The 15,092-nt window shown below is 46.9% G+C and overlaps 1 protein-coding gene across 1 annotated transcript in view; it reads right to left on the bottom strand.

Moving 5' to 3' along the window:
• Nucleotides 1-15,092, bottom strand: part of SMG1 (SMG1 nonsense mediated mRNA decay associated PI3K related kinase) — a 1,634,890-nt gene that overhangs the window by 936,985 nt on the left and 682,813 nt on the right. The window contains exon 28 of the mRNA XM_078665250.1: nt 10,732-10,891. Within this exon, the coding sequence (XP_078521376.1) occupies nt 10,732-10,891 (160 nt within the window). The remainder of the gene's footprint in view (nt 1-10,731; nt 10,892-15,092) is intronic.

Here is a 15,092-nt window from a genome sequence, read left to right as displayed (position 1 = left end):
CTATGCCCCAAAAGGCAGAACCCCAACATCAAATTGGCTTTGACCACAAAACGGGAAGGATGGGAGGGCCAGTGAGGAACTTGTGGTTAGATAGTCTCTCTACCAGAAAGAAGGTTTGTAACTTGCTCTTCTGATACAAACTTCTAGCTGCAGATTCCTCACCTTTTGAATAGACACCAAAGCAGTACCATTTAGGAGGTGGTTCTGTGAATTGGCTCACACAGTCCCATAGGGTCGAATGCCCTTCTCGAGGAACCAGGCTGTCCAGACAGTAGTGCTTCGTGAACATATGGAATGACACCCAAGTAGCCGATGGGCAGATGTCCAGGACAGGAATTATGAAAGCCAATGCAGGAGTACCAGCTTTTCCACTGGTAGAATGGGCGTGCAGACTTTGTGGTGGACGCATTTTGACCCAATAAGTAGCAGATCTTGATGCAGAGTACCATCCAAATTGATATGGTGGTCTTCTGTATGGCATCGCCTTTTTCACCCTCGTGAACACCACAAAGTGCTGTGCTGCTACCCGGTGCTCTTTGGTACATTCAATTTAAAATCTTAGTGCTCTTTTGGGTCCAAGCAATGGATGTGGGAAGCTGGCTCTGTATATACTATACCAAAGTGAGGTATAGTGTGCACAGAGTCCAGTGGAACCCCAAAGGTAGGCAGAGGTAAAGTTAGATAGTACCTTACTCTCTATTTGTGGTACTGTGGTCGGGCAGTAAGGCTTTATCAGAGGACAGTGTTAAGCATTTGTTGCACACACTCAGTCAGCCAATGCAATTCACACACTCAAAGACTGAACTTCAGACCAATTGTTTTTGTATAAAAATATTCTTTTGGTTATTTTATTTTCCTAGAACCAAGCAAGCCTGGCACAGGTAAGTGATCAGTACTTTGCAGTAAATATACAGATTGTAACACCGTTTGGATTGCAATTGTAAATGTACTTTGATTTGATTACAGTAGTGTTACGGATAATGCAATGCTTTTCCGAATAAAGTACATATACTTGGTGTAGGATTTTGAGTCAAATTACAGGCAAGTTACTTTTGAGATTACATTTCTTACACAGTGTAGTATACCTGGATACTACACTGGGACATTTCTTGTAAACAGAGAAGTAAAATCGTTTTTGTTAGTTAGTACCATTTTAAAGAATTACTTTAGGTTTTCAAACTCCACACTTAGAACCTTTTCCAAGAAAAACAGTCAATGTTACCCTATGGAAGAAAGGAAAATGCTACTTATCCAGTATGCATCGGTTCTTGGCATATAGAACTGTAGAGTCGTATACATGTGCATAGATTGCCTTCCAGTGCTGGGTCCGGATGTTTGTACTTTGTTTTTGTTCGAAGAAGTCTTTCCAGTCACGAGGTAGGTGACTCCTCCTTTCGGTGATAGTGCGCATGGGCATCAACTCCATCCTTAGATTGTACTGCAACAGGCAATGGTACCCAGGGAGGCGGGTGGGCGCCTGTGACTCTACAGCTCTATATGCCAAGAACAGAGGCATACTGGGGAAGTAGCATTTTCCGTTTGAGGCATAGGAGCTGTAGATCATATGCTTGTGCATAGACTACATAGCAGTTATCTCCAAAAGTGGTGGTTAACCTGAAGCTGTTGCAGTGGTCTGAAATAGTGTACGTAAAACTGCCTAGCCAACACTAGCTTGCTGTCTTGCTAACACATCCATACAATAGTGTTTTGTGAATGTGTGTGGTGTAGACCATGTTGCAGCTCTGCAGATGTCATCAATGGCTATATTTCCTAAGAATGCCATAGAATTGTTAATGTGCGTTTAGCTTTAATGTAGCATATTTGAATGCACTTAACTATCCACCGTGTAATACTTGATTTTGATATTGTATTACATTTATGTGGTGGAGCAAAAGCAACAAAAAGTTGCATGGTTTTCTGGAAAGTTTTTGTTCTTTTTTATGTAGTATAGTAATGCTCTTTTCACATCTAAGGTGTGAAGAGAACGTTCTGTCACTGAATCTGGTTGAGGGAAGAACCCAGGCAACTCAACAGATTGGTTGAATTGAAAGGCAGAAATGAGACTGTAGGTAAAAATTTGGGGTTAGTCCTTAGAACCGCTTTGTTTTGGTGTATTTGTAAAAACGGCTCTTCTATGGTTAGTGTCTGGAGCTCACCAATTCTCAGTGATGTGATGGCTATGAGGAAGGCTACCTTCCAAGTAAGAAATTGCAGTTCACATTTGTGCAATGGCTCAAAAGGTGGACCCATGAGTTTTGTAAGGACTATGTTGAGATTCCACACTGGAGCAGGTGTAAGTCTGGATGGAATGACTTAAGTCGGTCCATAAATGCTTTAATAGCAGGCACTTTTAAAAGAGACAAATACTGTCTGTTTTGTAGATATGCAGCTATTGCAGCAAGATGTAAGCATATAGATGTGTACACTAAATTGGAGCGCTGTAGATGAAGTAGATCGCAAATGATGTTTTGAATTGAAGCATCTAGCGAATTGATTTTATTGTTGTTACAGTAAATGAAAAACCGCTTCCACTTTGCTGCATAGCTTGCAGGTAGGGCGCCTAGCCTCTTTGATAATATTCATGCAGTCTGGCAGAAGATTAAGATAACCAAACTCTAGGATTTCAGGAGCCAAACCGCAAGGTTGAGATGACTGGGATTTGGATGCCTTATCACTCCATGGTTCTGAGTTATAAGATTGGGAGTAAGGTATAGTTTTTGGTGAGGAAGTACTGAAAGCTTCAACAGGGGTGTGAACCATGGGTTGACGGGCCCATGTGGGAGCAACTGGGATTAGTGTCAGGGACTGCTGTCTGAGCTTCCAAACCGCTCATGGAATGAGTGGGAGAGGCGGAAAAGCGTAAGCAAATATCCTTGACCAATTCATAAGTAGCGCATTGTCTTTGGACAATGGGTGTGGATACCTGGATGCGAAGTTTGGGCATTTTGCGTTTAGGTGCGTGGCAACCAGATCTATCTCTGGGAAGCCCCACATTTGGGAGAACTTGAGAGTGGAGTTCCCATTCGTGGATCTGCAGTCGTTGATGACTGAGGATATCTGCAATCTGGTTGTTTACTCCGGAGAGGTGTTCTTCAAGGAGATATTTTTTTAGGTATGGCCCATCTCCAGATGCCCTGGGCTAGCTGTGAGAGCTGGAGATAGTGTGCCCCCCCCTGTTTTTGTATGTAGTACATTGCTATCATGTTGTCTGTGCGAATCAGGACAGCTTTGCCTACTAGATGAAATTGAAAGGCTTTCAATGCTAGAAAAATTGATAGCAGTTCTAGATGGTTTATGTGGGTTGTTTCTGCTGCAGAGTCCACATGCCTTGAATGGTATGTTTTTGAAGATGAGCTCCCCAACCAGTGAGCGATGAGTCTGCTGTTAGCACCATCTGTGGAATTGGGTCAAAGAATGGCCGCCCCTTGGAAAGGTTTTGTATGTTCCACCACTGCAGAGAGCGATTGGTGCGGCCATCCACAAACACTAGATCTGATAACAGACCTTGAGCCTGGTTCCACTGACGTGCTAAGCATTCCTGTAGGGGACGCATTCGGAGTCGTGTGTAAGGAACGATTAAAATGCAAGATGCCCCCATTCCTAGGAATTGCATGAACACTCGAGCTGGTAATGAGTGTTGAGGCTGAAACTGTGATATTAGAGTCTGCATGTTGTAGATCCTGACTGGGTTGGGATACGCTACAGCTTTGAGTGTCTATTTGTAGCTCCTAGATACACTTGTGAGTTGGATGGTTGGAGAGGAGACTTGATGAGGTTTACAGTGAACCCAAGTTCTTGAAGCAGTGGGACTGTTTTTCGAGTGTAGTGTAGGCAGATCTGTTGCGAGCTGGCTTTTATTAGCCAGCTGTCTAGGTAGGAAAAGACGTGAATGTGCTGTCGTCTTAGATGAGCCACGACTTCTGCCAGACATTTTGTGAAAACCCTGGGAGCTGTAGTTACTTCAAATGGGAGGACTTTGAATTGATAATGTTGGCCGTCTACCACAAACCTGAGGTATTTGTGGTGAGCGGGGTGACTGGGAATATGGAAATAGGCGTCCTTTAGATCAAGAGTGGACAGAAAGTCACCTTGCTGAAGGAGCAGGAGAACCTGTTGAAGTGTGACCATGTGAAAGTGGTCTGATTGGATGTAGAGATTTAGTTTTCTGAGGTCTAATATCAGTCTTAAAGAGACATCTTTTTTGGGAATTAAGATGTACAGGGAGTATACCCCTGTCCCTTGGTATTGTAATGGGACTGGTTCTATAGCTTGTTATCCTAGGAGAAAGAGAGAACCTCTTGCTTTAAGAGTGAGATGTTCCAGTGACATTGCATGTGTTCTTGGAAGGATATTTGGGGGATTGGCTGCAAGTTCCAGGCAGTAACCGTATTGGATCATTTGCAGTACCCATTTGTCTGAAGTGATGGAGTTCCAGACAGGGAGAAATTGGGAGAGACATCCCCTGACCGGAGTGGAATGATCGGGGGTACAGGATGGAAGTCACTGTTTTTGCTGGTGGGGGAAGAGCGTGTGGAGTTGCCTCTGCTTTTTCCCTTACCATTGTTCCCTCTAAAACCTCCCCTGAAATAACCTTTTGTTGAGGGGGATCGAGTATTACCCTTGTAAGAAGAGGAGGTTGTCTTGGTGGATATGGTTTTTTGACCCACCCCTATAAAAGAAGCGGCAAAAGGAACCCCTATCGGTGGGTGACTGCAAAGCCCCAATGGACTTTGCAACCTCTGCATCTTTTTTCATTTTTTTCCAGCGAAGTGTCAACTGATGGTCCAAAGAGGTGTTCCTTATCAAAGGGTTGGTTGAGGATGGAGGTTTGCACCTCAGGTTTGAAACCTGTAATTCTCAACCATGCATGCCTTCGTAAGAGTACACTGGTGTTAATTGTATGGGCTGCTGTGTCTGCCGCATCTACGGCACACCTGATAGATGTATTTGTAATGAGCTTACCCTCTTGAATAAGGTAGTTAGCCTTAAACTTGTGTTCGTCCGGTAAGAACTGCACGAGTTTCGCTAACTCATCGTAATGAGCCCGGTCATAATGAGCCAACAAAGCTTGAGCATTGGCAATACGCCAAAGGTTAGCTGCTTGTGAAGCTACTCTTTTGACTGAGGTGTCAATGAGCTTGGACTCCTTATCTGGAGGAGGAGCTTCACCTGAGGTTTGGGAGTTGGCTCTCTTGCGAGCATTAGAGACTACAAGACAGTCTAAAGGTAACTGACCTTTGATGTATGTAGGGTCGGTGAGAGCAGGCTTATATTTTTTCTCCACTCTAAGAGTAATAATTCTTGCCCTGACAGGGTATTTGAAAATGTTCCCAGTGTTTTATAACATGCCTTTGAGCATAGGTAATGTATGAGTGACTATGTGAGAGAAGTTAAGGGTCTCAAAATAGAAATCCTGCTCTAATGGCTCTGAATGCAATTCCACCCCGTGATACTGAGCAGCCCTATTAAGGAGCTCAACGTACCCAATGTTGTCATCTGGTGGGGAGGGTCTGGAGGGGTACAAATCTGGATCATTATCTGGATCTGGATCAGTGTGATAGTCCTGCCAAGGATCAGTTTCCTGTGGGGGGATCTTGATTGCCATCCCCATCATCTTGTGGATTAGGTGAAATAAATTAGGATTAGTAGGAGAAGTAGGTGTGATATAAGGAGGAGAAGGGTTAGTACCCAAACTTTTCTTTTTAAAAGGAACGTGGTAGTCCTCTGGGGGGTCTAATTTCCTCTTTTTTGGTAAAGTGGCCTGAATATCCCCTGTATCGGGGTGAATTACCAACTTTTTTTGTTTTGGATCCGAAATGGAGTGATCGCACAGAGGTGGTTTTGACGGAGTGGCTTTATCCTGGGTTGCCTGTTTCGGTGTCAAAGGTTTCGGCTCCGAGCCTTTTGGCGCTGGTGGTGTCGGCTTGAGCTTGGTGTTTCGGTGCCAAAGGTGTTAGGTTGGCACTGAGATGGGGTCAGTTTGAGCCAGAAACAGAAGGTTTTTCTCTATGTTTCAGAGCTGAGGGTGGGGCATTGGAAACCTTTTGTCGGTGCCTACCTTGGCCCAAAGACCGAGGAGTGACAGGAGCCTTTGTTTGAGGTTGTTGGGGGTGCAAGGGGTTGTCTTTATTAACGGGACGCTGACCCAGAGTAACTTGCACCTCTTCTTCGATGTCGGAGTCATCCTCGGACACAGAGAGCTGCAATAAACATCCGAACCTGATGGCGGAAAAAAAAAATCTAAGGAATGAGTCTATGCCCATGTGCACTACCACCGAAAGGAGGAGTCAACTACCTCGTGACTGGAAAGACTTATTCGAACAAAAACAAAGGGCAAACATCCGGACCCAACACTAGATGGTGATCTATGCACAAGCATATGATCTACAGCTCATATGCCTCAAACATAGTGTTATCGGTTTTAAGGTAAGTAATTGGTAGTGGGAGTTGTGGTTCTGGGGGTAGACTCAGGGGTCCGTCAGGGATGCACTCTCGTTACACCCTCAGCGGCACTAGGGCGGCCGGGTGCAGAGTGCTGAAGCCCAATGTTATCCAATGGGGGATAGGGAGCAGCCAGTTGGTCACTGCTGACGAGCAAGCCCCTTGGTTGTGGGACCAAAGCTCCTGGACTTTAGCTCCGGGCAAATGGGGAAACAAAGTAGCACCAAAGGTGCACCCTCAGAGGAACCAGGGCGGCCGGGTGCAGGGGGCTGTTTTGATGTCGGGCGCCCTGTTTGCAATGGGGAACCTCCTGTTTGCAAAGGCACTTCAGGTTTGGGGACGAAAGTCTTCTGGGTGCAACCACCACTTTGAGGGGTAGGTTGGGATGTTGGAGGTGGGTTAGGCACGGTCTGTTTGGCCACCCAAGGCCATGGGGCGTCGAGTGCAGGGGTGCCTTTTAGGGCCGGATCTTACTACCAGCTCCGGGTCGCGGCTGGGGGAACTTACGGATTTAGGCTGCAGGCGTCGGCTGGAGGCTTGGGGCAGGTCAGGGGTCGCCAGATCTCGGGTCAGAATTGCCAAGGAGACCTCCTTGTGGTGTTTACCCACTCGAGCTCGGGGCGTGGACGGCGGGTGCAGAGCGGTGCAGATTCTCGGTGTCCGGCTTGAGCCAGAGGTTGGAGATGAACAAATTTAGAGTTCACTGCAGACACAGTATTTGTGGTTGACGGCAGGCAGGTCCTTCAAGGTTGCTGGCTTCCGGACACATCAGGATTTCGCAGGAGCAGGTTTGAGTTGGACAGGCCGGTAGGGCTGGGGCCAAGTCAGTGGGTGGCCTCCTCTTGTTAGCTTTGGCACGGCTGTCCGATCTTTCTTCTTTTCTTGTGGATTCTTCTGGTCAGAGAAAGCAAGGTTCAGGGGTGCCCCAAAATACTCGATTTAGGAGCGTTACAGGTAGGTAAAAAGTTGGGGTGAGCACACCCCCCATTATGCCACCCTCCGAGGGGAGCATAAGGTTTTCCCTGGTTGGCTGAGTCCCCCTATCTGCAAGATGGCGGGGACTGAGAGTTGTGCTTCACTTCGCCTCCCCCACCTAAGGGGTGAAGTTGGCAGAGGTGGGCACACCTCTCATCCTCACTTGTCTTTCTCGCCGGTTCTCACGCCCAAAGTGGTGGTCAGAACCAGTAGGGACCAGTTTCTGAAAGCAGCAAGTGGCCTGGGGAAGCTCATAAAGGCGGCAAGCCTTTGAGGCTTCCCCTTCGTGGACCCTGCCCATCCTGGGGGAGGAGGCTTGGCACCTCGTCCAAGGATGTGCATTGTTTCAGGTTCCAGAGAGCAATAGGCTCTCAACCCAGGGGTCCAGAAACAGGTCTGGTGGTGGCAGCTGAAAGCATCCTTTCAGCCTGGACACTAGTGGTAGGTTTGTTTTCAGGGGTCATCTCTAAGATGCCCTCGTGTGCATTTTTCATTAAATCCCATCAGTGTGGGTTTAATGTGCTGCTAAGTTTGATACCAAACTTCTCAGTTTTCAGTGCAGCCGTTATGGTGCTGTGGAGTTTGTAATGACAAACTCCCAGCACCATATACTCCTAATGGCAGCACTGCACCTACAATGTCTAAGAATGGACTTAGACACTGTAGGGGTACAGGGCTCATGCATCTATACCATCACCACTGGTATAGTGCACCCAGCTAGAGGGGTGACTGATCTATGACAGGGCAGTGGGTTGTAGGCGTGGCACACAGGGATGTGTCACTATATATAACAAGTACACAGACTTGGATGTGATGCGCACTATTCACATTCAAAATGTAAAAAAACATTTTTGATGAAAAATCTCTGCTCAATATTTTATTAGAATACTTGTTTTTATTCAATTAGTATTCTTTAATCTTCCTGATAATACTTTTATGAATTCTTAACTCATGATTTTACGCACATTAAAGTCATGTAACAAGTTTGTTAGGTACAATTCAACATAAATGAAACATAAAAACATTACATAATATACAATGTAATAATCATGTTCAGTTTCATGCGATTTTGGGATGTTAATGTCCCTTCCTCGGGGCATATCTCTGTAGATCACAGTCAATGATGATACCATTTATAGCACCACAAACCACAGGTAGCGCGGATAGACTTGCAAGATGGGTATTTCAAAATAGGCGCGTTGCAGGTCCAACGCCACACTTCAGTCTTCAGGATGGAGGACAGCCAATAAATACCTGGGCAAGTGTTAGCAGCTTGAATTTTTCATTTCGGAAGAAGGCCGCGAGTGGGCGCTGGTCCAATTTAGGATTAGGCTTCCATCCTTCTTCGACACCAGAAAGCAGAGGGAATAACAACCACGACCTACTTCAGGCAAAGGCACCCTCTCAATAGCCCCATTTGGCCAAAAGGGCCCACCCTTTCTGCCACATGACAGATAGATGGCCCTCGTCAGTCGCTCTGTGAATGGCAAATGGTATGAAGAGTGGCAATTAAAGGCAAAGTACACCTTCCCAACTATCTGCAGGACCCACCTATCCAAAGTGTTGGTCTGCAAACCTGACAAGAATCTTTGTACAGCCGGGTGGCTGTCACCACTAAGGGCGCCCTAAAGGGGTTTGGCAGGTAGAGCTGGGCGGGGGGCAGTGGATGGAGGCTCAATGACCCTGCGAAAATACTGAGCTGGGGCGGACCTGGCTTAGCGGTTCAGGCTGGACTGTTCCCATGAGGAGCAGGGTCAATACTGATTAGCATATTGCTGGGTCTAAACTGGGGTGGCATGGTAAGCAAAAGAACTATTGATTTAACCCAGATCTCTTGACTGGGGGTGAATGTTTGATTTGATCCGCATTCTGCCCATCATTTGTGTCTCTTTCGTGTGCTGGGTATGCCCAGACGTGGGTCCCAGGCTCACTATGCCACTGGATTCAAGCTTGCCTGGCTGACGAGGGGTGATACTCCAAAACCGGTCCCAGGATGCTTGTTTCTGGTCCAGGGAGGACCTGGCTTAGCAGTTCAGGCTGGACTGTTCCTATGAGGTTAAGGGTCAAAACTTATTTGCATATGGCTAGGTTTAAACGGGAGTGGCATGGTGAGCAAAAGAACAATGGATTTAACACAGATCTATCGACTGGGGTGAATGTTTTATTTGTTCCACATTCCGTCCATCATTTGTTTCTTTTGCATCTTTTTGAGGCTGAACTGGCTGGTGCTATGGGGCACCTCTGCCGAAGCTGCGAAAGGAATTATACAGCTTATGCAGCTGGCAAGGCGGTGAAGATAAACCCAGGGCACGTGCTGTGGCCCAGCTCTCCTTGAACAACTCCAGAACGGAGCGAGTGACATCAAAGGGCATGTTCATAAACACGATTGGACATTGCCTGAAAAACCAGTTGACTGCAGCTAGGCATGGCGGAGGACAGCGATGCTTGTGCCAATGGCCCGCCTGATTAAAATGGTGGTGTCCAAGAAATAACAAATTTTGGATTTGGCCGCATCATGACCGATTTGGATTGTTGTGTCAGGAGAAATTGGAGAACTTCCGGGACACCTGGGAAGACTTCAATCACAGAAATTCAGAGCATGGTAAGAGAAGTCCCAGGAGACAGCTGCCATTCATATATCAGAGGGCCAAACTGGTGGAAGAAAATAATCTATTTCCAAAGACCTCTCCATGTTTAGACTCCTCATTGGGGGGAGTAGTCGAGCAGGTAATCAGGTTTGTCAGAGTTGCAGACGCCTGCAAAACCAGGCTTTCACTGGAGGGGTGTGAGAGAAAAAAATGCAGAGTAGCCTGGAGCAAGGTATATGCATCTTGCAATCTGATGATTAACCAGAAAGACCAGAGCAAGGTCTTGTCATGAAACGCCGGAGATGAGGGTTGAGGCCCCTGTGGAAGGCGTCGAAGAGATTGTGAGAGTCAAAGATCCTCGAACAATGATAAACCATGATTGTGGTCCCGTGAGTAGTTCTATTAGGCACCGAACATGGACCCCTATCAGTACACGTCCGAAGCCAATGATAGGAGAAAAAAGAAACTAACATTGTGCATTACAAACTAAAGGAGTAGTCACTATAGCTTGTAACTGAAAAGACTTCATCAAAGGAAACCAAGGGACAACGTCCAAGCACAACACTAGATTGCAGGAGTATGCAGAGCATGTGCATCTACAGCCACACCTGCTACAAAGTTAAAAATAAATACAAATAAAGGTCCAACCCAAATTCAAAGATTTTACATCAAAGAGTGGGCAACAGAAGTTCAATAAAGTTCTTAAATGATAATAAAGTACAAGTACCTCTGTCGATAGCTTGTTAGAAACAGAATTCTCCAAAGCTGAAGAACAGTACAACTGTATTGTGCCCAATAAAGGCAGTGACTGTGACACAGTTAATGAGGATATCCTTAATGGTCCAATGGCTATCCTTGAAGTCTGTTTCAGGTACTTCAAGATATTTCTGGTAAAAGAAAAAAAGATATTTGAAATATTTAACCTCATAAGGATTGTGCTCTAAAAACATTTTTCAATCAATTCGGAGTTCATAATAGCTTTCCAAGCATTTCATTACGGAAAACATTGAGTAGATGACATTAAAGATTTTTTATTTCTACTGCATGACTAGGATAAACATTTTCACAAATCAAGGTTTCTTTCTGACCTTTTACAGGGCCACCTAAAATCAGGAAGTTAATATTTGAAAATAAGAAAAACTACTGAAAATGAAATACTCTAAATGGCTGATCCAATAATCGAGGTTCTTGGATTCTGTACTACTGTGGCACATACTTGGGATTAGAATGTGATAATTTTCTGCCAATTTAAAAAACATTGTATATTTGACCTCTCCTACTTTTGCCATGAGGCCTACCACTGGATCGCAAGTACAGGATGCAAAAGCTTTCCACACAATACACAACACTCAATGGTGAAAATGAAATAATAACTGAGGAAGAGGTGGTAGCATGCGAATCACCCAACAACTAAGCACACCGCAATTAGGACTGCCACTACTGTACAAAAAAACAACTCCAGTTTCGTTAGTCCGAAATTTGTAACCTTTGTTTCAAAATTGGCAGTGGTAAAAATCAAAAGAGAAACGGCTAGGAACATCTGGCGGATGACAATTGTACTTATCTCGGTCACTGTATTACTGTTAGCAGAAAAGCTAAGAAAGTAGTCTGATAAATCGTATCACAAATCTTGCTATAGGTGTTCCTGCCGATTAGGCCAAGGGGTGAAGAACCAGCCTTAACCAAGCAAATAGTGTGTGATCCGGATGCAATGGAAGTGAAATTTCCAATGCAAAATAATATTAATATGGAGATGTCAATCACTATCTTCAGAATCACCCATGGACTACCTACACTGCAATGTAAAACAAATGTCACAAATGAACAAGTTACTTACCTTTGGTAACGATATATCTGTAGGAAACATTAGTAGTGATAGATTCCTTACCTTAGAATTATCCCCAGGCATCAGACTGGATACGGAAAGTTTTTGTCAGCAGTACCCCTGCGCGTCAAAAGGTGGCGTTGTGCAGCTCCGAGTCAGTCGTTGGCGTTGTGGTCGCCGAGATGAAGTCGCAGCAGCTACTTAGACGCCGGCCTCGCATGCTGACGTCAGTCCTGTACACGACTTTCCTCGCCAGAAACGCAGAGCCATGCAAGATACTGACCACTGGTGCCTTGAAAGTAGGGCCCTGAAAGGGATGACCTCACCCCAAGAAATCAGTAAGCAGAACGGGGAGGATGGGTGGGGTGGTAAGGAATCTATCACTACAAATGTTTTTTACAGATATATCGTTACTGAAGGTAAGTAACTTGTTCATCTGAAAGATGCACATAGTAATAGATTCCTTACCTTAGAATAGATACCCCAGCAATAGCAACCCTGGTGGTGGGTCTGCGACTCAAGATCACACCAGAAGGAGAACGGAACGGCCAAAGAAGAAGTCTTTTTGGACTTGGCTGTCCAGGTAACAGTGCTTAGTAAAAGTGTGCAGCAGGCCCATGGAGCTGCCTGACAGATGTCTTGCAGAGGGACACCACGTCCCAATGCTGTAGTCGCTGCTGTCGCCCTGGCAGAATGGACGCGCAGCCCCAACGGAGCTTCCTTTTTAGCCAGAGAATTACATGCTTTAATTCACAAGACGACCCATCGGGAGTTAGCCTGCTTGTGTACGGCCCGACCTTTCTTGGCACCAACTTAGCCATCGGAGAGCTGGTCATCCACCCGGAACTGTTGTGTGCGGTTCAAGTAAAAAGAGAGCGCACGTTTTGGGTCGAGGCGGTGGAGCCCCGCTTCCTCTCTAGAAGGATGCAGAGGCGGTAAGATGGTGGGCAAAGTGATGGTCTGCCCGATGTGAAAGGCAGTGACAACCTTTGGCAGGAAGGATGGATGTGTTCTGAGCACAACCTTGTCCGGATGGACAGATAGAAAAGGAGGTATACAAGAAAGAGCCTGGAGCTCACTCACTCTCTCCTGGCAGAGGTGATGGTAACCAGGAAAGCAGTCTTCAAAGTTAGTGGACGAAGAGGACAGTTGTGAAGAGGCTCAAAGGGAGTGCACATTAAATAAGTAAGAACGAGATTAAAGTCCCACTGTGGCATTACGAAAGGAATAGGAGGGAAAGATGAGATATGCCTTTAAGGAATCTATTTACAACAGGGGACTTGAAAAGAGAGGGCTGATCAAGGAGCCTGAGAAAGGCCGAAATAGCAGAAAGGTAGCCCTTGATAGTGCCCACAGCAGAGCCCTGCTGGGCCAAAGAAGGAAGTACAGAAGAACTTCTGAAAGAGGGGCAGAAAGGGGATCCACAGCCTTTGTTGTGCCCCATGCCACAAATGTGTTCCACCTGCAGACGTATACCAACTTAGTGGAGGGACGCCTGGCTCCCAGAATGCCATCAAAGACTTCAGGAGGCAAGCCAAAAGGAATCAACTGCCGCAGCTCAATCTCCAAGCAAAGAGCTGGAGAATGGACAAGTTCAGGTGGAGGATCGTCCCCTGCTGCTGCGACAGAAGATCCTCCCGAAGAGGCAGTCGGATCGGGGATCGATGGTCATACTGAGTAGCTCGGGATACCCAACTCTGAGCTCAGTCCAGAGCCACAAGAATGACTTGAGCCCAGTCGCGCCTGATCTTCTTCAGCACTCAGTGCAGAAGTGGTATAGGCGGAAAGGCGTACAACAGACCGCTACTCCACTCGCGACGAAAAGAGTCGCCTAGCAAGTGCCTCCTTGGAAATTCCAACGTGCAGAACTGCTGACATTGGAGTTATCTTCGGTGGCGAACAGATCTAACCAAGTCTCTCTCCACTAGCACCACGTCCGAGTGAAGACGCCATTCGTGATCCATCATGCACCTGCGTCTGAGTTTGTCCGCCCTGCCGTTCAGTGAATTTGCCAGGCGTTGTACCACCAGGGAAATGCACTGCTGTTCCAGCCATGTCCAGAGGCGCAGAGCCTCCCGACATAGGGTCCACAACACCATCCCGCCCTGTTTGTTGCAGTACCACATGGCGGTGGTGTTGTCCTAGAACACCTGCACTACTCTCCCCTTGACAGTGGGAAGGAATGCCTTAAGTGCAAGTCGGATCGTCTGAAGCTTCGGAACATTCATATGGAGCCTGGATGCCGCTGGAGACCAGAGGCCTCTGATCTACGCCTCTCCCACGTGGCACCCCCCCTCCTAGGAGGGACGCATCAGTCACCACTGTGTACTCCGGTTGAGGAAGGGAGAGGGATCTGCCATTGACCCACCACTGCAGCTGTTGAGCAGTGGCCTCTGAGATCTGGACGTAATCCGATAGGTTCCCCTGATGCTGCGCCCACTGGAACTTCAGGTCCCACTGTAGAGCCTGCATATGCCATCTGGCATGAGTAACCAGCAGGAGGCCATGAGTAACCAGTAGGAGGCCATGAGGCCCAGCAGCCTCAGGGTCATCCAGACCGAAACCCAGGATAGAGGCCGAAAGATCAGAGTCATAGCCTTAATATCCTGGACTCGTCGTTCGGGAGGATAGGCCTGAAACTGTGTCGTATCCAGTACCGCTCTGATGAAGAAGAGTTTCTGAGAGGAAATCAGACGCGACGTCGGCACATTGATGGAGAACCCCAGCAAATGCAGGAGGCTGGCCGTAGTCTGGAGGTGGGAGATGACTGCCTGGGGCGAGCCCGCCTTCAACAGCCAGTCGTCAAGATAGGGGAAGACTGGAACCCCAGATCTGCGCAGATGAGCTGCGACCACCGCCATCACTTTAGTTAACATAACACCCGAGGGGCACCTGTAAGGCCAAAGGGGAGCACAGTAAAGTGAAAATACTCATCGCCTACCTTGAGCCGCAGGTAACACTGGTGGGCCGGCAGGACGGGAATGTGGAAATATGCATCCTGCAAGTCCACTGCTACCATCCAGTCTCGAGAGCATACAAGACCTGAGCCAGAGTTAGCATTTTGAACGTCTACTTCCAGACGAAGCGACTGACGTCCCTGAGGTCCAGGATAGGACGCAGAACCTTGTCCTTCTTGGGCACCAGTAAGTAGTAGGAATAACAACCACATCCTACTTCTGGCGCAGAAACGCACACAAAGGCCCACCTTGGCAAAGAGGGCCGCGAATTCCTGTTGAAGAAGTGCCAAATGATCCCCGACATGC

This window comes from Lissotriton helveticus, chromosome 10 (genome assembly GCF_964261635.1).
Source record: "Lissotriton helveticus chromosome 10, aLisHel1.1, whole genome shotgun sequence".
Classification (NCBI taxonomy): domain Eukaryota; kingdom Metazoa; phylum Chordata; class Amphibia; order Caudata; family Salamandridae; genus Lissotriton; species Lissotriton helveticus.
This window is presented reverse-complemented; position numbering and strand designations above follow the sequence as displayed.